The sequence below is a fragment of the Rhinatrema bivittatum genome, chromosome 4, assembly GCF_901001135.1.
Source record: "Rhinatrema bivittatum chromosome 4, aRhiBiv1.1, whole genome shotgun sequence".
Lineage (NCBI taxonomy): Eukaryota > Metazoa > Chordata > Amphibia > Gymnophiona > Rhinatrematidae > Rhinatrema > Rhinatrema bivittatum.
In genome coordinates, this window is record NC_042618.1 from 343,008,456 (window position 1) to 343,031,081 (window position 22,626).

The 22,626-nt window shown below is 42.3% G+C and overlaps 1 protein-coding gene across 1 annotated transcript in view; it reads right to left on the bottom strand.

The window, feature by feature from the left end:
* Positions 1 to 1,744: 1,744 nt before the first annotated feature.
* Positions 1,745 to 22,626, bottom strand: part of CDR2L (cerebellar degeneration related protein 2 like) — a 51,028-nt gene continuing 30,146 nt past the window's right edge. Inside the window, exons 2-5 of the mRNA XM_029600581.1 lie at positions 16,686 to 16,798; positions 8,812 to 8,960; positions 5,426 to 5,590; positions 1,745 to 4,751 (exon numbers count right to left, since the gene is read on the bottom strand). Of these exons, the coding sequence (XP_029456441.1) occupies positions 3,866 to 4,751; positions 5,426 to 5,590; positions 8,812 to 8,960; positions 16,686 to 16,798 (1,313 nt within the window). The 3' untranslated portion in view covers positions 1,745 to 3,865. The remainder of the gene's footprint in view (positions 4,752 to 5,425; positions 5,591 to 8,811; positions 8,961 to 16,685; positions 16,799 to 22,626) is intronic.

Sequence of the window (22,626 nt, forward strand, 5' to 3'; positions counted from 1 at the left end):
CCTCCTACAATGCATTTTGGCATCTGCAGTGCTGATTTCAAATGGAAAATGCAGAACTACAAATCCCAAGACCAAACCAGGCCTATCGTCTCTTTCCAGGCACAGAGTGAATGGACAGCTCTGTACAATTAAGGCCTTAATATTAATAGAAAGAGATCTCCCAAAAGATGAATTGGAACACATGTATTGCAGAGCCTTGGTTTTTTGGATAATTTCTATTCAATAAATAGGGTTATTAAAGCAAGTGCCAGAACATAGCTCTGTGCTGCAGGGTGAGCACGCATTTCAATTACAAAGCTCTTTTTCTTCAGTGCTGTGAGTTTAATTTGCCTTCCTTGAAAATAACTTTTTAATGTTATGCAAGAGCCCTGCAGCAAATTAGAAATGACACATGGTCACTGGTTACTCATGCAGACCTTTGGATGTGAGGGGTACTTAGCCCATGTTAATAAAAGTATGAGCCTAATTTAGAATTAAGGGTAGTACAGTTATATTTTGAAAGCTTCAATCAATTTAAAACTGTTTGGTAATGGCTTAGTTTTATTCGTTGCTTCATTGCCTTTCAATGGTGTACCACATTACCTGATGGATTTTAAAAGCCCCATGCACACTGAAACCGGGAGATATGCATGTCTCAGGCTGGAGCGTGCTGCGCAGATTTTTAGAAGCACCCGTGTATCTTCCGGTATGTACACAAATGCTAAAGTTAAAAAAAGGGACAGAGTGCTGGCGTGGCATAGGTGGGGTGTGGGCGTGTCATTGGAAGATCAAGAGATGTGCATGTAAATAAATACGCGCACAAGTGCATGCCAGGGGTCCCCACTGCGTTTAGGAAGTCCTATCCCTACACTGGACGAACTGGGAATGAACTGGGAAGAGGGTAAATAGCATTGGCGCACACCCCTTATAAATGTCCCCCCACTTAAGATGTAGATGCGTTTGAGTGCAGATGGGCGCATCTGTATAAAATCGAGCACACGTACGCGAGTACAGCCGATTTTATAACACACGCGGGTATGTGCGCTTCTGTTATAAAATCGTCTTGTCCATGTGCAGGAGCCAGCATACGCGCGCACATATGCAGGTCTTAAAATTCACCTCCACGTATTTTGCTTGAAAATGTAAGAACATAAGAACATAAGAAATTGCCATGCTGGGTCAGACCAAGGGTCCATCAAGCCCAGCATCCTGTTTCCAACAGAGGCCAAACCAGGCCACAAGAACCTGGCAATTACCCAAACACCTAGAAGATCCCATGCTACTGATTCACTGATGCAATTAATAGCAGTGGCTATTCCCTAAGTAAACTTGATTAATAGCAGTTAATGGACTTCTCTTCCAAGAACTTATCCAAACCTTTTTTGAACCCAGCTACACTAACTGCACTCTCAAGCTGATAAATGCATTTCATTTTCAAGCAGGTTCTGAGGACTGAAAGAACTGTGACTACGTTGCTCTGTGAGTGACCTGTTAGTAACATTTGCTAGCCACTTCTGTAAAGGAACTTAGCCAGCATGCCCCTAAACAATACTCAATCAGAACTGAGGTTCACTCCTTTGAAGGCAGGTTTAACTTTCCCAGTATCACTGGTTGCATTTACTTCTGTGGATTATTACTCACTTGAACTTCTTTCTAATTAATTAAAAGGGAAATCCAAAAAAATATTTCTAGACTGAGATCAAACTTAGTCCATGAAACTATTAACCCAGTATTCCAAGGAATGAAGACACAAAGAAACAGCATATGATTTTAAGAATACTGATGTTTGTTTTTATTTAAGAAGAGAATAAAGCATTTTTAAATATAGTCATCTGATGTACATATGAAAAGAGACATTATCCCCCTACGTTATATTTTCCTGGTTCCTATCCTTTCAAAAACAAATCAGATTTTTCAACATGAATTCAAAGTTCCCCTATGTAGAGTTTTGAAAGCTTCAATATAAATAAAGCACCAGCTTCCAGGTTAGTAGCAATGCAGCAAGAAAACTAAGCAATACTTTTAAATGGCAATTTTCATTTTAGTATAAACAAATAAGGCATGAAGATCCTCCATATTGTCAGCATAACAGTACTTGTGGCCATCACAATTGCTTGCAAGGCATGTAATGTTTTAGGTATGGCATTGGTGGCTGCTGAGCTTATTTAGGATGGAAGAGATGGTTCCAGCTTTAGGGCAGGTGTGGGGAGAGAGCAGGATTGCTTAACACGCACTCTGCCCTTCCTAGTGACTGATCACAGGACAGTGATGGAATGAATGAATCTCAGAGATAAACTTGGCCCCTTGGCTAGCCAACCAGAAGCAGCTGTTTGTGTTAGAAAAAGGAGATTAAACACCAAATTCTGGAGGACAAAACAGAAGAAACACAACGATGGATAACTTATGCATTAAAAAGACAATCGTTCTGAAAACAGAGGTAAATATAACTCATTAGTAAAAATGCATCAAATACTGCTTGGTTGTTTTTTTTCAGTTGCCACTGTCATCCTTTGCTTCCGAGCTACATGTACAGTTTACATGGTTTACAAATATTATGAATTCAAACACAATTATGATAACACCCAACAAGAGCAGGTTTGGGTGTGTAAGCACTGGTTTATGGTGATTCCTGAGATCAGGTAGAGATTTAGGCAGCTGGTGAAGAAGCAATGATGTAATTACTGAAGGAGATATCCAAATATTAAAACAGCTCTGAAATGGAAACCTTTAAAGGATAATCTTATCTGGGGTAACCCCATTTCAGTAGCAGGCTGAAACTGTCAGCTCAATGGAAAGTATAACATGGACAGGAGGGGAAGACTGCTATGACTAGACGGCGCTTTTCATGGTTCTCCTCCCAAGTGGTAGAGAATATGACAATAGGTGTCTTATTTTCCTCTTACATTTTAGTAGCCACGGCTCCTCAGTTTTTCACGTGCCCTTTGTGAGCCTTTGCTAGTCAAAGGCCTACAAAGGACAAGAACTGAGAGCCTGGATTCCGATCCTGAGGTGGACTCCCTCCCCGGATAATGGCATGTTTCATTTCTTGCTTTAAGTAAGGCCTTCATTATTGACGTCACCAACTGGGGGAATTCAGGCGCTCTGAAATAAACAGGGCAAAAGCTGAGAAAGACAATCAAATACTGGCTGTGTTCTAAAGTATGCATAAAACTCTCAATTTAAGGAACTCATCTGGATGTTGTAACACTTTCTCAACAGACTTTCCCAGTTTGCAGCAACTTTTGCCATTAAAGACCATTTAAGAAAACCTGAGAGAGTGAGAATGGCTTGATCAGGAATAACATACTCTCTCCTTAACTTACTAAAAGGTCACAGTATAAGTCACCGAGGTACAATTTTATGTCCTCATTAGTATAAACAATTGGAAGAAAAGGTCCGGGGTGCCTGAGACAGTATCGGGAAGCAACAATGGCTTTTCTAAATGGTTACCCCGAGCTCCTCTAGTGCACTGCTCAGTATCTTCAGCTTGTCCACATGGCACACAAGAGTACATAACTGACAAAGGAAGCAGCAAAAGTTGAAAAGTCCACAGCTGGTTTGCAGCCTATGCTCAGGATTCTGGTTTCAGAGAGAACAGCACATGCAGGAGGTCTTGGAAAGTGTCTTGAGGCCACTACAACTACAATATTGCTTTGTGGTATGTGCTGGAAATATATTTTGCTTGCTGATCTCAGTCCTACATCTAAACTAAACACTTGGCTGAGTACTTTACTGCGGTCTCAGTCCAAAGTTTCACACTGGAATCAAAGGAGGAAATACCGTGAGAGCCTTCTAGGCTTAGAACAAGAACTTCCTGGGGATGGCAGAGAAGCCTTGGCATTTGGAGTCAAGTACGGGAATGGAGAATGCACAGTGGTTATAATCTTCATTTGTTTGTCTTGCTTTTCCCCTTTGTGGCATTGATGTCTGCTTTCGTCTTCTGAATGCGGGAAAAGATCTCCTTGAACAACGCTTTGTACTCTGGCTGGCTCTGCTCAAGCCTCTTGTCCACAGCCTCCACCTGCTTGCTGAGGCTCTTCTCTATCGTCTTTCTCTCCTCTAGCTCGTGGCCCTCCACTCGAAAGTCCCTAAAGGAGCTGTCGCGAGAGATGGGGCGGGACGTCTGGACGCCAGCGTGGCGCATGCTCTCCTCGTGCCGCCTGCACTTGCTCAGCAGCTCCTCATACTTCTCCAGGAGAGCGTGATACTGCTCATCCACCTCCCTCAGAATCGACATGCCTCGCTTGCGCACGTTATTGGCATGCAGCGTGTAGTTGCCTTCATGTCGACTCACTGCGTCCTTGGCCACAATGGCATTGAGGGCAGTGTCGCTGCAGCTTTTCCGAACAGGGTGATTCAGGGAGGCTGCCATAGATGGGTCCTGATTTTTCCTTCCGTCTTCCTCAGGGAGGTCAATGTAGTCTGATTCTGGCGTATTATTTAAAGGCTCCAGCAGGGCCTCGGACAGGTTGTCCTCCCTGCTGAGAAGATACTTCTTCACCTGCTTCATCTGCTGAAGCTCCAGCAGCTCTGCTTCCAATTCCTTGATGCGCAGTTTGCAGCTCTCCATCTCGCAGACTCGCTGTTCAAGTTCCGAGTACTCCTGAATGACAGAAGTGTACTCTCGTTCCACCCTCTCCTTCCGCTGCTTTTCTTGGACGACCTGTGACCTCAGAGAGGTCACCATGGTCTGCAGCCGCTCATTTTCCTGTTCCATGCTCTTCTGAGTGAACTCCATGGAAGAGTTGTGCACCTGGAACGCATCCTCGTACCTGCAAAATAGAAGAACTGCCGTGAGCTGCTGCTACACCTTCCCCGCAAATCAGCAGAATTCTTGTTGCTTTTCTAACAGAAAAGGAAATTCAAGGATGAGAACAAAAGTGCAGTTACAAACACACTGCTTGACAATAGTAAAGGAGCCTCAAAAAAACAGCTGCAGCGGGCTGTGAAGGAGAGAGAGGAAGTGAAGGCTTGCAATAGGCCTGGATGGACTCTCACTGGATTTGTTTTCCTGGAGTCATGTGTACAACTAAACTTTGAGAACAACTCTTTTAAGAGATTGGGTCAAGTTCAGCTGGAATCCCAAAGTAAGGAAAATTGCTGGATTAAAAGTAAGAACATACCTACATACCTTATTGCAAGATCATTACAAGTCAGTAGGTAACACTGAGACATTTTTTTTTTTGCCTAATAGCTAGTACTCCTCTCAATTATGAAAAAGGCCTCGAATATGAAGAAATTAAGGTTTTTAAATGTTTGTATTCCTAAATAAATTAAAAATGGCTTTAAAGAAATTAGAGAAAATATTTTTTTTGACTTGAATTTCTTGGGACCCCCCGGGCCTGTTTTTAAATCTATCTGTGCTGTACAGAGGCGTCATTGAATGGATCTAATATATTTCTGTAACAGCCAGCTTCCAGCATCTTTAATTTCTTTGCTGTCTAACCTGGGGCTGGCGCACAGCTCTTTGAGGCAAGGGAAGGTGTGGATGGTTCTCCGTCGTTCGCGTTTCTCCCGGCGGATACGCAGCTGCTCCAGACTCCGCATCTCTTCCACTTGATTCTGCAGACCCTCCACCTGGTTCTGCAAACCCTCGATGGTGTCCATTAGGCTGTCAGCAAGAGCCGAGAAATCAGAGAGACAAATAGAGAACAAGTCAAACCATATACCAAGGACCTGATCTACCACCCATACAGAGGGCCTTCCAGGCTTGTATGTGCTCTTAGATGCCAAGCATCAAGCTTTATTTATTGATTTTATTTATTTATTTAAGGGTTTTTGTATACCGTCATTCGTGGAAAACATCATGACGGTTTACATCATGCAAAGATCATAAAACGGTTTACATCATACAAAGATCATAAAACCACAATAGTCAAAATACAATAATAGTTAAAACACATTCATGTTTATAATATAAAATTAAATTAGTTAATAAAAGGATGGATAAAAGAAAATAAAATTGCATTCTCTCGTACTAGCTATTCCTTTTCTCTAGATGGTCTGCATAGGCCTGTTCGAAGAGCCTATGGGGAAGAATCACTTAAGGTACTGTGAAAAGTGTCTCGTGTGATTTCACTTTAAGCATCATAGATTCAGTTATATTAGTGGATAGGATTGTTAAGATTTTAATTCTCTAGAGACAAAGTAAGAAAAAAACTGGGGTCCCATTATCCTTAAAGTTGGGGGCCTGCTTGATAGCCCAGCCTCAGCAGAGGGAGATGGAGAGGTGGTGGTGGGTGGAGGGAACTATTAGCACCACTTACGGGTGAGATTAAGGGTGCACTTGTGCTGGTTTTTACAGGGAGCTGTGCTCTGTGCCTTTCAGACAGACACAGGACGGCTGCTGTGCTCACTGGGCTAGAAGCGATGAGGTATGGAATTTAAAATGAGGGGAAAACCCTGGAGAGCTGCAGCTAAAGGCCCGCATTCTTGGACCTCCTCTGTAAAAAATGGCAGTGGGCACAGTGGAAGACCAGGAAGCTATCTGCACACACACACAAAAAAAAAGTTTGTTTTTAGAAGGATGTGAGTGACATGTTAGTGGCCTTCATGATAGTGAAAAGCGATCAGCTAGGATTTGAGAATGCGGTAAAACAGCGTTATAATAACCTTTGTTCCTCAGATGTCATTTCCACAAGTCCCAGTCCTTACATTTAATGTAGGGGCATTAGAGATCCACAGCGTATCAGGCAGATTGAAGTCATGGCAGTGAAGTGCCACACTACTATAGATTGTTCCCATGCAAAGCTCAAGGAGTAGAAAGAGCCAGCCAGTGACGATAAAACATAATTTATTCCATATTTCTGCTTTGCAGCCAGGATGCACTTCTATGCATAAAACATTGCATTTCAAGTTAATCTTGGCTTTAAAAACAGTGAGAAAACAAGGCTGGTGATATTTTTTTCCTTGCTAAGATAAAGAGGAGGAGTGGAATTGAGCTTGGAGGCAAATGGCTGGAACAATCAGCTCTCGTGAACCAGGACAATCGCATATTATTTCTTTGCTTAAAAGATTAAAGGAAGAAGACAGGCACTTTATTTTTGAGGATTATATTTCCTTTGCCTCAGGAATAAGAAGCCAATAAAGTACCTTATGGCTATCAGTCATAAGGTGGAGATGCAATATGCTATTGGTTGAAAGAGAATTGTGAAAATCATATATTTTAATAACCTGATGTTTCAATAATAGGTATTACCAGTGATGGGGGTGCCCAAGAAACACTTTTTGACATGTCATACAAGAAGTCATTATTTTTGTTCTCCTAAGTTTTTTTGATCATAAGTAGCTTTATAATTACTTATAAAGTATTCTAAAGCATTTATGCTTCAGTTTTGTGCCTTGCTTTTACTAGTCAGGCAGATGCTGCAGAAGGGAAGATGCTAGACAGAAAGTGCTGTACAAGCTAAAAATTACTGGACCATGGTATTACAAAGTTATGTTTAGAAACACACCAAAGTCATGCTGACACTGTGGCTAGCTGCAAGCCCATAGATAACATTTGCATATAGAGTGAGAGTGAATTTACATACAGCCATTTGGATTAATTGTTTATAATAAATGGCCAATCACAGAAATATTTTGACAATGAATAACAAACCAGTTATTGGTTTAGGGGTTGAAAATATATGAAGCGTAAATTCTATATAATGCTTTATTATCAGTAAAGTCACCTGAAAGAGTTTGCTACTGGTGTCTTGCGTGGCACTCTGTCTCTCTTTCCGTAAGGTATGCCTTATTATATTATTTATAGCATTTAATTTCTCCAGTGGATTTACGTGCATAGGAGGCCTTACGTGCACCGGGCCTATTCTAAAAAGGCCCGGCCAGGCGCACAAAGCCCGAGCTTCGAAAAAGGGGCGGGGAGGGGGGCGGGGCGCGAGCATGTTAAAAAAATCGGGCGTCCATGTGTGAGCGCCGGGTAGCACGCGCACATGGACGCCCGCACGTAAGTTTATAAAATCTACCCCTTATTGAACCACAACACCAGGACTGGTTTAATGACTTAGCAGCAGTGCTGTCCATTGCTTTGAGGGACACCCAGGTTCTATTCTTAAGCTTAGCTTCTGCATGCCAAGCTGGTTGGGTCTGGAGATACTTCACAAGCAGTCCCAGCCATTGTGCAGTAAGTGATACCTACCATTTGGTTAAACGGTGCCCTTGTGCTGGGCTTCAGAGAGAACTGCAGTCAACATTCCCAACCAGAAGACTATCTCTGCTGTGGTCGAGTTAGATGAGGTGGGTAAGGGTATAAACGTGGGGAAAAAATATCTGTCGATCAGTGAATGATTACGGTACTATCGATGCAGTAGGGGTCAGTTCCAATTAAGTTGGAAGCCCAAAGCAAGCGGATATTTTGGAGTAAAAAAAAAAAAAAGTAATACGTAGCTTGGAAGCAGCCCTGTACTCTGGGATTCCTTTAGAAAGGGAACACAGCATTGATTTTATCGAGCTCTTAAATTTTTAGGAGTGAGGCAGAAGTGCAAAGGAAAATTCATAGAAATGAGCAGAACTGGGGCAGACACATACATATTAATAAGGAAAGAGATAGGTGTGCAAAATGGGGAAGGTGGTGAGATAGGGAAGGTATCGCTCTAATATTGTCAAAGATACAGCAGACATCAGGAAGCCACACTCTCAGACAATAATACAACCCAAAATAAATCTCAGTGTGGAGGAAACTATTGATAAAAGTTCATGCTCTTTCCAAAGTAGGATAGGATATTTTTAACACTATTATTATTATTTTTATTAAAATTCCCATTTTTTATTGTAAATAAGATGAAGAACAGAACATTCTCTACCAGCTATTGGCAAATATCATTCTTTTACCATTGCATCTTCTGCTGTGATGTCTTGCTCTCCAGCACAAGCTTCTGATTGTTTAGTTCGAGGTCTCGTGCTGTCATATCCAGCTGCTCGTAGACTTTGGCATGCTGCTCATTCATCTGTCGTAACATCTCCAGCTGTTTTGTCAGGTACTGCAAGAAATGGGAAGTTGAGTGGGAACCCCTAGCTTGCTTTGATACGACGAGCCTTTACCCTGAGTATCCTAAAGCCCTTCTCTTTAGACACAACGGCATAGGAATTTTCTGAGATCTATCTTTAAATTAGTGTGGTATCTTCTACCCTTGCTGCAAAATGAACATCCACTCTGAGGACAGCAGGCCTGACTCGTGTCCACAGAGGGCTGGTTCTTCCATTAGACAAACTTGGTGGTCACCTGGGGTGCCAAAACTTTGGGGGGGGGGAGGGAGTAACACATACGGAAGCCTCTAGGTGCTGCCCACCCATTTTTAAGGCACAGCACCACAAGATAGAGGGGAATGAATGCTGGGCAGATATGAGGGTAAAGACAGAGAGGAAGCTGGGGGAGGGGGGGGGGGGGAGGTAGGTAGGGGTTTTGTGGTGAGAGGGTGCTGGGCAGGTGGAGAGTGAGAGAGAGGATGCTGAGACTGCCAAAAAGGGGGCAAAGAGATCGGGGTGATGCTCGTGTGCTGAGCAGGGAGTGAAGGGGGAATAGGAAGATGCTGAGAGAAGAAGAGAGGAGAGATGCTGGGCAGGGGGTTAGAGAGAAGGGATGCGGGGCCATGTGGAGGGGGTCGAAGGGAAGTGGATGCTGGACTTGGCAGAGGGTGAGGGGAATGTGAAAGGTGGATGCTGAGCAGAACGAGAGGGGGGGGGGGGGGATGCTGGACCGGATCTGTCACTGATAAGCAGGTGTGTAAGGGTGGGGGGGGGTGTAAGACTGAAGGTTCACCTAAGGCACCTAATACCCTTGCATGGACCCACTTATGAAGGGCTTCTAAGGTAGCACCAGCTTAGTGGTCAGGGGCACGATGAGAAGGAGAAAAATGGGTGAGGCTGGGAGCCCACTGTCCATTTCCATGCAGCTGGTGAAGCCACCTAAAAATGTCTTTTTCTAAAGAAAAATGACACCAGCCTTCCTCATCCTCATCTAAGACAGATTTCAAAAATTGTACTTAGTAGGAAGCCTTGCAGTTTTAAAACGGTACATTTAGGGTCCAATTCACTAGAGGTATTTTCCATAAGTACAGAATGGTATAGAGTCCTTTGTGACTAAGACCCTTAAAGTTATTTTTTTATTGTGAAGTAAAAAACACTTTAGTTAAATGTATTGATGCTGTAAAAAAAAAAAAACAGAATTCTTTGCAGGGCTCTGCAGAACTAGATGGTCTCAAAAACTCAAGGACACCACCATCTTTGTTTAATTTTTATGTTGGATCAGCTTGCAAATAATCTGACTTATTTCCAAACAAAACACAACTTTTAGTTTACTCCCTGATGATATTTTCTGCCTTTGAAGTTTAGACTATTTGAGGTGAGGGCGGGGTAGGGCTGCATCAGATTCTGGAAAATTAGGAAGAGTATTTTAAAATGTAGAATCACTCAGAAAAATAGTTGCATCACCTCAGGTTTGAAACTTCTGAGCAGCAGCACCAATTGTCAGCTGTAACATTCACTCATCTTTCATAAACAATCAAATTCAATATCTCGTCTTTCATAAACACTCATAATTCAATCATCTTTTCAAAACAATTACAAATTCTTTTGCCTATGTAGTACACACAGCTATGTGTCTTACAATAAGGGCTTGAGAGGGAAAAGAGATTGGAAAATGTAAGTTGGGAGGACAGGCTCACAACTTTCTCACAAGTGTACTCTTGTTTTGCCTCTGCAGTGCATGCATGTTTCTTTGTTACACTGCCACCCTAGGTCATGTGACAGTGCTTATTTAGAGTATCTGCAGGATGTAGAGCTCTTTTTCCTGATTGGTTATTGTTTGGATGTTTCTGAGCTCTCTGTTGGATCTATTCCTGTTTTGCTCCCTCTCTCTGTCTGTGTTATTTTGGTCTCTTGACCAAAAGCAGCCTGGAACTGACTCACATCCTATGAAGTTTTCAGCTGGAAAAAAGCGCTTGGCAAACTAACACCTCTCCTAAGAAGCATTGCTCTTTCACATCTCTCATCTGCTACTATTCATTGCAATTCACTATTAGCCACAACTTCTTTTTTAACTACACTTGTCTCCCTCTGATTACTGAGCTTCCAGAGATTCGTAACAGCTGATTCAGGCTGCTGTCTACAAAGCTATTCTTTTGCTTTGCAATTCAGAGTAAGTATTGAACTGTTTCTTCATTCTAATAAATGTTGTTTGACGTTCAAAAATTGAGTTGTCTTATATTTGGATGTTGGAAAAAAGAAGGTTTAACTGACTGTTTAGTAACTCAAGCAAAGGCAGACGATTTGTAAGACCATACGAAGAATTAAAGGAGTTATTAATCGATGCACCGGAGGTTTAGCTGTATGGAGTTGTCTACAGAGGAAATTTAGAAGACTCCCCTCTGCCCAATTAAAGTATAGTCTGTTGTTTACTACTTGCACATTTCCAAAATCTTTCTGCTGTGCAAACCTTTCCAGGGAGCAGTTTTCAAATCCTGCTGGTTCCTTCCCCCACCTGTAATTATTTAACAATCTGGAGAAGCTTGCAAACATTCAGGCCCATGCAATACCATGCGCTGGCCACAGTACATGGCTCAACTCATGATTGGACGCGCATTTTGGACCTGCATCCATACCCCTGATGCAAAACAGAGACTCTCATAAAATTGAGCATCCGTTTTCCAAACCCACTGACAACCACCTCTTCTGGGCGCCCACTGCCAAGGAAGTGCTAGGGGCAGGGGCGGATTGCCCTATCGGAGGATCGGGCATTCCCTGGTGGGTCAGTCGCTCTAGTCATGGCTGTGACAGAGCCGCACTCGGCAGACCACGTGGTATATCCTGGGCCGACCTGGGCGGCGAATCCCTGGCCGGTCGTCATCGGGAATCTGCCCCTGGCTAGGGGTGCACAATTTCCTCTAGCGCTTCCTTTTTAATGCAGCAGCCCATTTGCATATTGCGACAGGTGCCACAGAGAGGTCGATCAGTGTGCATTAGAAGAGCAGGCGCTCAATCATAATTGCCCATTTTCCATACACCAATATTGCATCGGCCTGATTGTTGATATCTGTTAACCTATACAGCTGCAGAGAGCTGTAGCCCAATACCCCAGTGTTTATCATTGTTTCAAAGAATGGCAGAAGATATTTCTTTAATAAACATGGTGCTCTGTAAAAATGCAAATGAAGCTGCACTCCCAGCCACACCTGCTGCTAAGAGAAAACATGTATTTGATAGCCAAAGCCTTACAGAATTCTCAATCTGAAAAGGCTGGAAACCTAAAAAGAGTTAACAAGGCAAGGGAAGAATTAGAATCTTATAGATATAAGCTTGCTAGCACCACAGGTATAGAAAAAATTCAGCAAGCCAATTCTACTACAGTTGTTAATGTCATCAATACCAGTCATATAGACATCTTGCATTCCTAACAAGAAACAATACTGAAGAAAGTGTTAATGAAAAGAACTTTCACTGGGACATTGATTTAGATATGACAGTTTGGTGCAGGCCACTATTGCACAAGCACAGCAAAAAATTGAAAACTTAAAGGAAACTGCATCCCATTATTATAACCTTTCCAAATGCTACAAGGTCACTGAAATCAGTCCGCTCAAACCTGTCCTCAGCATGTGCAGCCGCAACCAAGGCATGCACAGAAACAGAAGCTGCACGGCCACATGCTTCTTTTAATAAACATGAAGCTGCTATAAAGTTAGCCAGCCTAGAACTGAAGAGGAAGAATGCACAGCAGCTGCTATTGCACCAGCAGCAGTCACACACAAGAAGGCTGAGGAACAAAAAGCTGCCATTGTTGCCACAGCAGCAGCCACATGAAGGAAAGCTGAGCTAGATGCTAAGCTAGAAATGCTGCATCAAGAGAGGAAAGTCAGGGCTGCAAAAACCCAAGCTAGGAGCCTTGAAGCCGCTGCAGGACAGGAAATCAGGGAAATACATATTGATCAGGTTTTCTCAGAGGATCCTCTTCAGCATACTAGAAACTATATCCTAGCACTTGCCTTGAACGTGACACTCTCATACCCACAGCTAAGAGAAATAACAGCTGCTGAGACAATACAGCCTGTCCACGAGGTAGACTCTACACCTAACAGAGATCAATTTAATGCACACCCTAACATGGATGTTAATTGCCACCACAGTGATCCACAAGCTTGCACACATGGATGCACATTTGGCTCATGATCCAGGTATGCATATGCAAAAAGACACTCTGCTCAAACCTAAACTCCAGCATTCTATGTGAATTAGGTTCAAGACATGACTAAGAGTGTGACATCAGCAATAATATATGCCACATGTCCTCCAAAGGAACATGATCAGCCTCACTTTACCTCGGTGCCTACTGGACACATTGAGAAAGAAATCCAATAACATGTCACACAACAGTATTCTGCAAGCACTTTATCATCTGAGAGCTGAAGTGTCAGACAGGTCAGATCTGGCCAAATACATGGCCCATCATGAGCTTGTCAACTTAAGGTTCATTAGGGGGCCTATTTACTAAAGGTTTTCTCCCATTCTGTGTCTATGGGAAAAATGCTTAGTAAATGAACTCCTAAGTTTGAAAACCATCCTGAGAACTACAGAGCATGGGGATTAACATTCAAAAGAATCATCAAAGACCTGAATGTCACTGCAGGTGAAAAAATGGACCAATTAGTGAAAAGCTGGGGAGCAAGTCCTCAGAATGTATGAAGAGGTTAAGGTTAGTGTACAGAGATAATCCCTCAGCAGGTCTATGAATAATGTGGCAAAGAATTGAACAGTACTATGGCAGCCCTGAGGTCAGTGAACTTTCCAAACATCTCAAATAACCATAAGTTGCAAGAACCTAGAGACTTATTTCTAGAACTGGAAGTGGCCAAGGCTGATCCACATCTCCCAAACCTCAGTTTTCTGGACACTGCTTGTGGAGTGAAGTCAATTGTGCAAAAACTACTACATAGCCTACAGGAAAAATGGGCTTCCTTGGCTCAAGATATAAAAGTAGAGAACAACATTGTTTTCCTCCATTAATGGTTTTCTCCAGATTCATCCAGGACCAAGCAGTGACAAGAAAAAAATCTGAGTTTTAAGCTTGACTCATCAGATGAAACCTAGAATGTGACCAGTGCGAGGCACCCTTGAGATGGAAGATCAACTATAAAGAAATGATAACATGAATAAACCCATATCTATACACAAGGTAGAAGTGTCACCCACTATGTCCGCACTTCCTGCTTCCCGCCCCATAACAAACAAAATGGTAAAGGACTCAGACACACAATGCATAAAAATCCTCACCCTAACTTATGCGTTATCCAGCTAAATGCTTTTGAATCAGGATCTTGATGATGATAAATCTGCCCTCTCTATAGAGGACAAGGAGTTTCTGTAGATGATGGACAAAAACTTCTTCAAAGATGGGTGGTTCTCCTCCCATTCCAAACACCTAGACAACGACTTCCCAACAACAAACAGCAGGTCCTTTCACAGTTTACCTCATTACATTGGAGCCTAGAAAGGAAGCCAGAGGCAAGGGACTACTTTGGGACCGATATGACAGACATATTACAGACATATTAAAAAATGTGCACTCGGAGACTGCCCTGCCTCTGAAGGAAAATGAGGATTGCTGGTATCTTCCTATCTTTGGCATGTACCATCCTCAGAAACCAGGTCAAATCAGAGTTGTATTTGACTCAAGTGCTCGGTTTCAAGGAGTTTCTCTGAAAAATGTGCTCCTCACTGGTTCCAATTTAATCAATAATCTCTTGGGCATCTTAATTCATTTCAGAAAAGAGCCCACTGCCATCATGGCCAATATCCAAAAGATGTTCTATTGTTTCATTTATCACTCAGACTTCAGAAACTATCTTGTGGTACCAAGACAACAACATCAGCAACAAGATTGTTGAATACAGGATGCATCTGCATGTCTTTGGCAACAATCCATCATTTGCAGTGGCTACCTATGCTCTTAGGAAAACAGGACAAGGAGGACACAAAGAGGATGGCACAGATGCCAGATAATTGATAGAAAGAGACTTCTATATGGATGATAGATTGAAGTTTGTACCTACAAAAGAAGCTGCTATTGACTTGTTAAAGAGAACACATTTTGAGGCCAATTTGAGGCTTCATAAAATAGCCTGTAATGAAAGCATTCCCTTCAGAAGACCATGCAAAAGACCTCTAGAACTGAAATTTGGGAGCTGACACGCCACCACTCCAGCAAGGTCATGGACTAAATTGGAAGGTTCTATGTATATGTGAGCAACAGAGTCAAATGCATCAGGAAGTCAGTGCAACCAGAGCAGTGCCATTATGCGCCAACTGATCAGAACCAGGCATACCACACCATAAGATATGTCTCAGCAGCTCACCTGATGCAGACAACATGGCTAACTGGAACTGAATTCCTCCCAAAAAACAACGTGGGATTCCTAGCTGAAAGAGACTTTTTGAAGCTTGTGAGCCCTGGTTCAGATGCAGAAATCTATCTGTGCTCGCTAGTAACATCATTTCTGAAGGCAAATTGGGAGCACACCGATTCAATCATTTTTTTTGACATAGTCAGCACTGAGACAAGCTATGGAGTACATCATCCACATTGTGCTCTCCTTATATCAGACCCCTGACAGTACATCAGATCTTGTTACCATTGGCATTTCTCCACAAAGCCCCACACAGTTGAAGAACTCTCACGTACAGACAATGTCATCCTGCGTTGTTTACAGCAAGAGATTTATAATAAAGAAATCAAAAACAGCAAAACAAGGAGCATTAAAGACATCGATCACATCTGTCACTGAGACAATGCTCCTTATATCTTATGAAAATACTTGAACATTATGGACCACTGCATGTTTTTGATAGTTCTTTGATCTGCAGAATGTTTCATAATAGTGGTATCTACTATACCAAGCAGGGAGCGCTCTGCCTCCGCAGTGTGTGTATATATAGAGAGAGAGAGACAGAGAGAGAGAGAGACAGAGAGAGAGAGATGTTTCTTTGTTATACTGCCACCCTGTGTCATCTTATGATATTGCTTAGTTTAGAGTCTTTGCAAGCCGTAGAGCTCTTTTTCCTGACTGATTATTGTTTGAATGTTTCTGAGCTCTCTATTGGATCTATTTCTGGTTTGCTCCCTCTCTCTATCTGTGTTCTAATGCCTCTTCCTATTGGTTCTGTTGACCAAAAGCAGCCTGACTCACTTCCTGTGGGGTGTTCAATTGGAAAAAGGCTCTTGCAAACTAACAGCTTTCCTGTGTCCTCTACAAGCTTCTAAGAAGCGTCGCTCTTTCACCTCTAGTCATTGCAACGTCAGCTGCAGTTGTCTTCGTCTAATTACTGAGCTTCCAGAGACTCATAACAGCAGATCCAGGCTGCTGTCTGCACAGCTATTCTTGTCTCCCTGCAATTCATAGCAACTGTTGAACTATTTCTTCATTCTAATAGTTCTTGGTTGCTAAACAACATTTAAGGTGGGAAGGTGGAAAAAGGTTTAACTGACTGTTTAGTAACTCAAGCAAAGGCAGATGATTTGTGAGAACAGTACAATGCTAATTCACCCATTTTCTGTGTTTGCTACTATGTGTCTAATATAAGCATATGTGTACATTTTAAAACTTTAAAATCAGCAGTATCTGTACATAACAGAATTGCACTGCCCAAACTGTCCCTGGTAGCTTGAATGGGAAAGCTTGTTGTGCTAAGGGTCTCCTCCTGCTGCTCGCATTTACCTCAATCTCCTGCATCTGCTCCTCATTGGTTGTGTACATCTGCTGCAGAGAGTCCTCCAGCTCCTTATTACGCTCAAGAAGTGTCTTCCCCAGTTCAGCTGCCAAATGCAGATCTGTAAAAAAAAAAAAAAAAATCAAGTTGGAGAAGTATATGCTTCAAGGAAGGTGCTTTTCCCAGTCTTCTTGTGTGTTCCCTTACTCTCTCAGAACATCTATTTATTTTCATTTATTTATTTATTTACAATTTTTATCTATTTTATCTATTTGGCCTTCCCCCATAGACAGATATGGCTGAAATTTAGCAGGCTTGTTCACACCTTGGCAACTTCCCTGCCAAATCTGTCTGCAGACAAGGCCCCTGATACAGGCGTCCAGATGGGCAGACAGATGGAGAGATATGGTGACAGCAAAAGGTGTGTTGCATTAATGAAATGTGCCTTTAAGACAAGAGGAACGGGGAGTAAAAACCATGCACATTCTTGGATTTTCCAGCGCTTTACAATGTTACCCTATTGAGAATGAGCTGAATCCCATCAGGTTCTGGTAATTTCCAATAGCAATCACATGTAGGACTATGGTGGTTCTTCCCCTCCACCATCCCACCCAAGTGTGGACCTGATTGCTGAAGTTTAGTGGAAGTTGCCATGCCTCTGGACAGACAGATGGATTGAAACCAGCCTCTAAGAGTTTTTTTTTACATTTTCCGAAGAGCACATAAATAAGAAAAAAAGCATGTTTTGATGTCATCACTTCTGTAACTAGTAGAGTACAAGTTATTGTAAACTGTGTTCATTAACTTATTTCATCTGTTCACATATATATATATATATATATATATATATATATATACACACGCACACCTTCCTGGCATCAAGCATTCCCTGAAATGCATCATCCAAAAGTGAAACAATGTCACAACAATAACATTTCTCATAGTGATCTGCCTCACCACCAGAGATACCAGCTGCAGACGTCACTCTATGACACACTTCGTATTTTACATGTGTATTATATCTAGAATGCATCACTGTTTCTATAGTGATGTGGGCAAGATGCTACATGCTGGTGCATAGCTGTGTCGCCGTATTGCAGCGTTTATCTGTTACCATAGTTACGTATCAATGAGAGGCTACCACCACTTGGCATGTTGTTAGGTCACTCCTATGAGTGTTGTAGTTATCTTTTCATGCAGACACATCAGAAGGAGGCTGTTCCTGCAGCAAGAGGCTTACCCATTTCCATAGTCACATTTAAAGATGACACCAGCTATAACACTAAGGACAAGGTGTGGCCTAGTGGTTAACACAAGGGGCTGTGAACCAGGAAAAGCAGGGTTTAAATCTCACGTCTCCCACTGCTATTCTTTGTAATTTTGGGCAAGTCATTCTATCTCCTGTCACCCTAAATACCCACTTAGATTGAAGCTCTTCAGAGCAGGGACTTATTATACCTAAACAAATGTTGTAAACCATCTTGAGCCAAAATTGGAAAGGCTGTCTAGAAATATTATAAATCATTGGATTAATTTTAAAAGGAGTTATGCATGTAGATGTAATATAGTATCGAAGCAATTTTCAAAAGCCCATTTACATGGGTAAAATGAACTTACACATGTAAAACCCAATTTTAAGTGTGTAAATCCTTTTCAAAATTGCCCTTTGTATGTCACCATATTAAAACTTTCCCCAAAACACCAGCAAACATAACAAATTATTAAATTATTTAAATATTATTTTCATTTTTAGGGAAAATCGTAAATGGAAAAAACTTTGACAAGCCAGAGAAAAACCACTCCATATATAATCATAGGCCCAGACTTTTTCATTGGACTTGCAGACTGTTTAAATTCACATATGGATTGAACTCCAAGTATAATGAAAAAGACTGGGCCTATGATTATATATGGAGTGGGTTTTTTTCTGATTTGTTTGTCAGAGGTTTACCACATATGATTGTCCCTAAAAATGTAAATAATATTTAAATAATTTAATACTTTGTTACATTTGTTGCTGTATTGGGGAGTGTTTTAGAAGTACTCGCTAGCTTTTTGGGATCTTTTTGTTGTGCTGGAGACAATCCGGATGTGGATCCTTGGGCTGACCGGTCCGAGGGAACAGTCGGTAGGCAGAACTCCCACTGGGCAATAGGATCTTCACCTGGAAACCCGAGACTCCTCCAGAGGAGCTGTGGGAGCCCGGGTTGCTAGGACTTAGGAGACTTCGCCCTGGAAGCCCGAGGTCCCCCCAGGAGGAGCCCGTAGGGACCCGGACCGCTGGGACTTAGGCGAGAACGAAGAAACCCAGGAGTGGAATCCGGACTGGAGTCTGGGCAGGCAGCGAGCGAGCAGAAGTCGGGGTCACGAACCGAGGTCAGGGCAGGCTGAAGATAAGCAGGGTCAAAACTACGAACCGGAGTCAAGGCAGGTAACAGGCAAGCGGAGTCAGGCAAACCGTGGTCAAGGCAGGTAGCAGGCAGGCGGAGTCAGGCAATCCGTGGTCAAGGCAGGTAACAGGCAAGCGGAGTCAGGCAAACCGTGGTCAAGGCAGGTAACAGGCAAGCGGAGTCAGGCAATCCGTGGTCAAGGCAGGTAGCAGGCAAGCGGAGTCAGGCAAAGCGTGGTCAAGGCAGGTAACAGGCAATCCAGGAACGCAACTTAGAACTACCGGAAGTAGTGAACCTCGTTGCAAGGCAAAGAAGAGAAGGGACTGCAGGGCTTAAATAGCCCTGCAGCGTCTGACGTCAGAGAAGGGAGGAGCCGGGTTTTCCCGCGCTGGTCCCTTTAAAACCGGAGGTCAGCCGCGCGCGCGCGCCTGGGGGCAGGGCTGGCCGTGAGAGCACGCCAGCGGCAGCGTGGGAGCCGGCGCATGGCGCCCGAAGGCCCTGCAGGCCCGCGGAGGATCGGAACGGCTGGAGGAAGCGGCGGCCGGGGTCCTGAGCCCGCGGAACGCGGCAGCTCCCCGGGACCCGGGAAGAAGGTAAGGTCTCGGGCGCCACCGTGGCGACCGAGACCGCAACACTTTTGGTTGTAACCACATTAAAACTTTCCATACTGTAATGTTTATGTAATACTTGATCTAGTATTTCCACTCAGACAATCTGCCAGTAAAGGTGCAGATAATCTAATGATCCAGAACAGGGGTTCTCAAACCTGACTGGCTAGACACACCTAGCCAGTCAGGTTTTCAGGATATCCACAATGAATATGCATGAGATAGATTTGCATACAATGGAGGCCATGCATATTCACTGTGGATATCCTGAAAACCTGATTGGCTAAGTGTGTCCCAAGAACTGGGTTGAGAACCACTGATCCAGAACACACCAGATTTGAGCTTCATGAGCCATTGTCAATATGCAGTAATAAAATATAAGAATGTAATTTTAATCAAGAAATGGATCAAGTAAGAGCAGACATGTATGCAACTCACTGCACACATTTGTTTTAAATATCTTTTTGATATAGGTGCTGTGTCAGTTATAGTTAATTATTTTGGGAGTAGAGTAGAAGAGTTAAAAAGATGTTAATTAAATATCCCTTTCCCAGGGTGGTATCACTGCACTAATGTGAATAATTACTTTTGTCAAATCTGTGTTACCAGGGTCTGTGGCATGAGGAATGACAAGACCAGATTCCCTTTTAACAATCACACTCCTCCCCTCCACTAAAAGCAATTCAAAAGTTTCTGTTTCATATACCTGCCCCATGATTTGTTCTTTGGTGAGTATATACACTAGGAATACTTGTTCCTCCGGTTGTTCATTCGTTTATAGGTGAGCAAAACAGAAAGGCAAGCATGAAGAGGCCAGTGCCCATGTGGTCTCCTATGGAGCACCAAAAAAAGGCAAGTATGTGTCAAATAGCACTCGCACTAACCACCCAATGAGTGCTAGAGGAAGTAATGGAAATTTAGAAACTTCAGAGTAATGCAAATATAATCATCATCCCATGTGGAGATCTTAATAAGGTGCCCATAGATCTTGCACTTCATTTCTTAATCATGTTTGTATTATCACATGAAGATTAGGGCACAACCTAAATTGCGGGATGAACTTCAAATAGCTGTGGCTGAGTAGTGGACAAGAAATAAAAATGCAGGCAGCATATGCCTGGCAGCCCGCCAACGGGAAACCTCTGATCAGCTAGGCCGCACTGACACAGGATCTGTAGATTCTTCAAGATAACAGGCCTCTACCACAACTTAAGTAGAGCCTTAATGATGATATGATAACATGAGGAGGTAAGCTCAGGCCCCATGTCTTTAAAAACAATTTCATTTGCTCTTCTTTGCTGTTGTTGAAAGACGCGTTTTGCTGATGAAAGAAAGCCCCAGCACACACAAATAAAGGAACAGCACAATATGAAGACAATGTAGTATTTGTATGTGTCACAGAAACAGAAGAAGATATCAAATCAAGTAAGCAAAACTACTACTACAACTACTGTTTGTCATTTATAAAGTACTTCTAGACATATGCAGGGTACAATACCATCCCTCCAGAATCTTTATCACTCTTCCTGGACCGGCCTCTTCACCAGTCTCACTCATGAGTTTCAGTACTGGATCATCACGGTTTCCACTGCCCAAGAAGGTGCATGTTGGTAATAAGACTGAGATGGAGGGAGAGATTGGGAATGGGGGTGATGCACAGGAAATGATAACCAGTGGGAGGGTTAGGACTGCATTTAATACAAAGCTACCAACCAACAAAGATGTACAAGAGCATTTCTCTGCAGTAGTAGCTCTGCTTGTGTTTAAGGGCTTAAAGTTATTCAGCAGTGGTTCACCAAAATATTCTTAATGAACAGGGAAATCTGATTTGTTCTAACGCCGTTTCTTGATCCACTGCGTCTCAGGGTGGCTTGTGGGCCTTGAACAGCCTGTTTTATTATTTTGTTTAATCAGCATGATCACAACGATGTCATGGTTAAGTGTTGGCTGAAGGTAATCACATCTGACAACAGTCAGCAGCATATGTCATCCTTGTGATTATAGTAACCTGCTTGTGACTATGCCTGTCATTAATAGCATTTGTGAAAAGAAAACCAGCAAAGTAATTGGGCAGAATTAATGCTTTTATCTAGCTAACAATTTAACCTCCTTTGCTGTTTTTCTGTTAAGCTAATTTTCGTCCAGCAGCCCTATAGAAATGATGAGTAGTAGTAGCTATACTTCCTTTTATAAGATTCTAATCTGTAAATATACACCGCTGCCATTTTTAAATATTTACTCTCACATTATGATTACATATTATATTGTATTGTTATTGTACTTTGCAAGTAACATGTATTTAGGAGTTGTGGTAGTTTAAATAAACAAAACGGTATTGATTTGTATACAGTGGAGACAATGCATGGAGACAGTGCATGCAAATCTATCTCATGCATATTCATTGTGGATATCCTGAAAACCCGACTAATGGGGAGTGTCCTGAGAACTGGGTTGAGAACCACTGTTCTATTGATTTTATTTTTTGTCTGCTTTTATTTATTTAGTTTTAAACTTTATGTATATATTGTGAGTACAGCACATCTCCGCTTAACAAAACAGAAACATCATACAAGATAACCAAACACACTCCACACACATTCCAACTAAAACAACTAAGAAAAAGAATAAATAATATCTAAAAATATATAAAATAATCAAATATCATTAAGATGGTCCCACTGAGCATTAAAACCAAATATTTTAAATCTATTGTCTTTTTATTTTATGCATGTTTAACTTAAAAATGATTATGAATGTTTTTTGTAAACCGCTTAGCAATGTTGATAGGCGGTATATAAATAAAATAAATAAATAAATAAATAGAGCAAGGCGTCACGGCTTGAGGCTGCAATGGGAAGTCTAAGGAGTAATGCTAAGGTAGGCGGATGCATGGAACAGGTTCTCAGAGGAGGGGCTGAGGACAAATCATGGAACATGCAGAGAGGATCCTT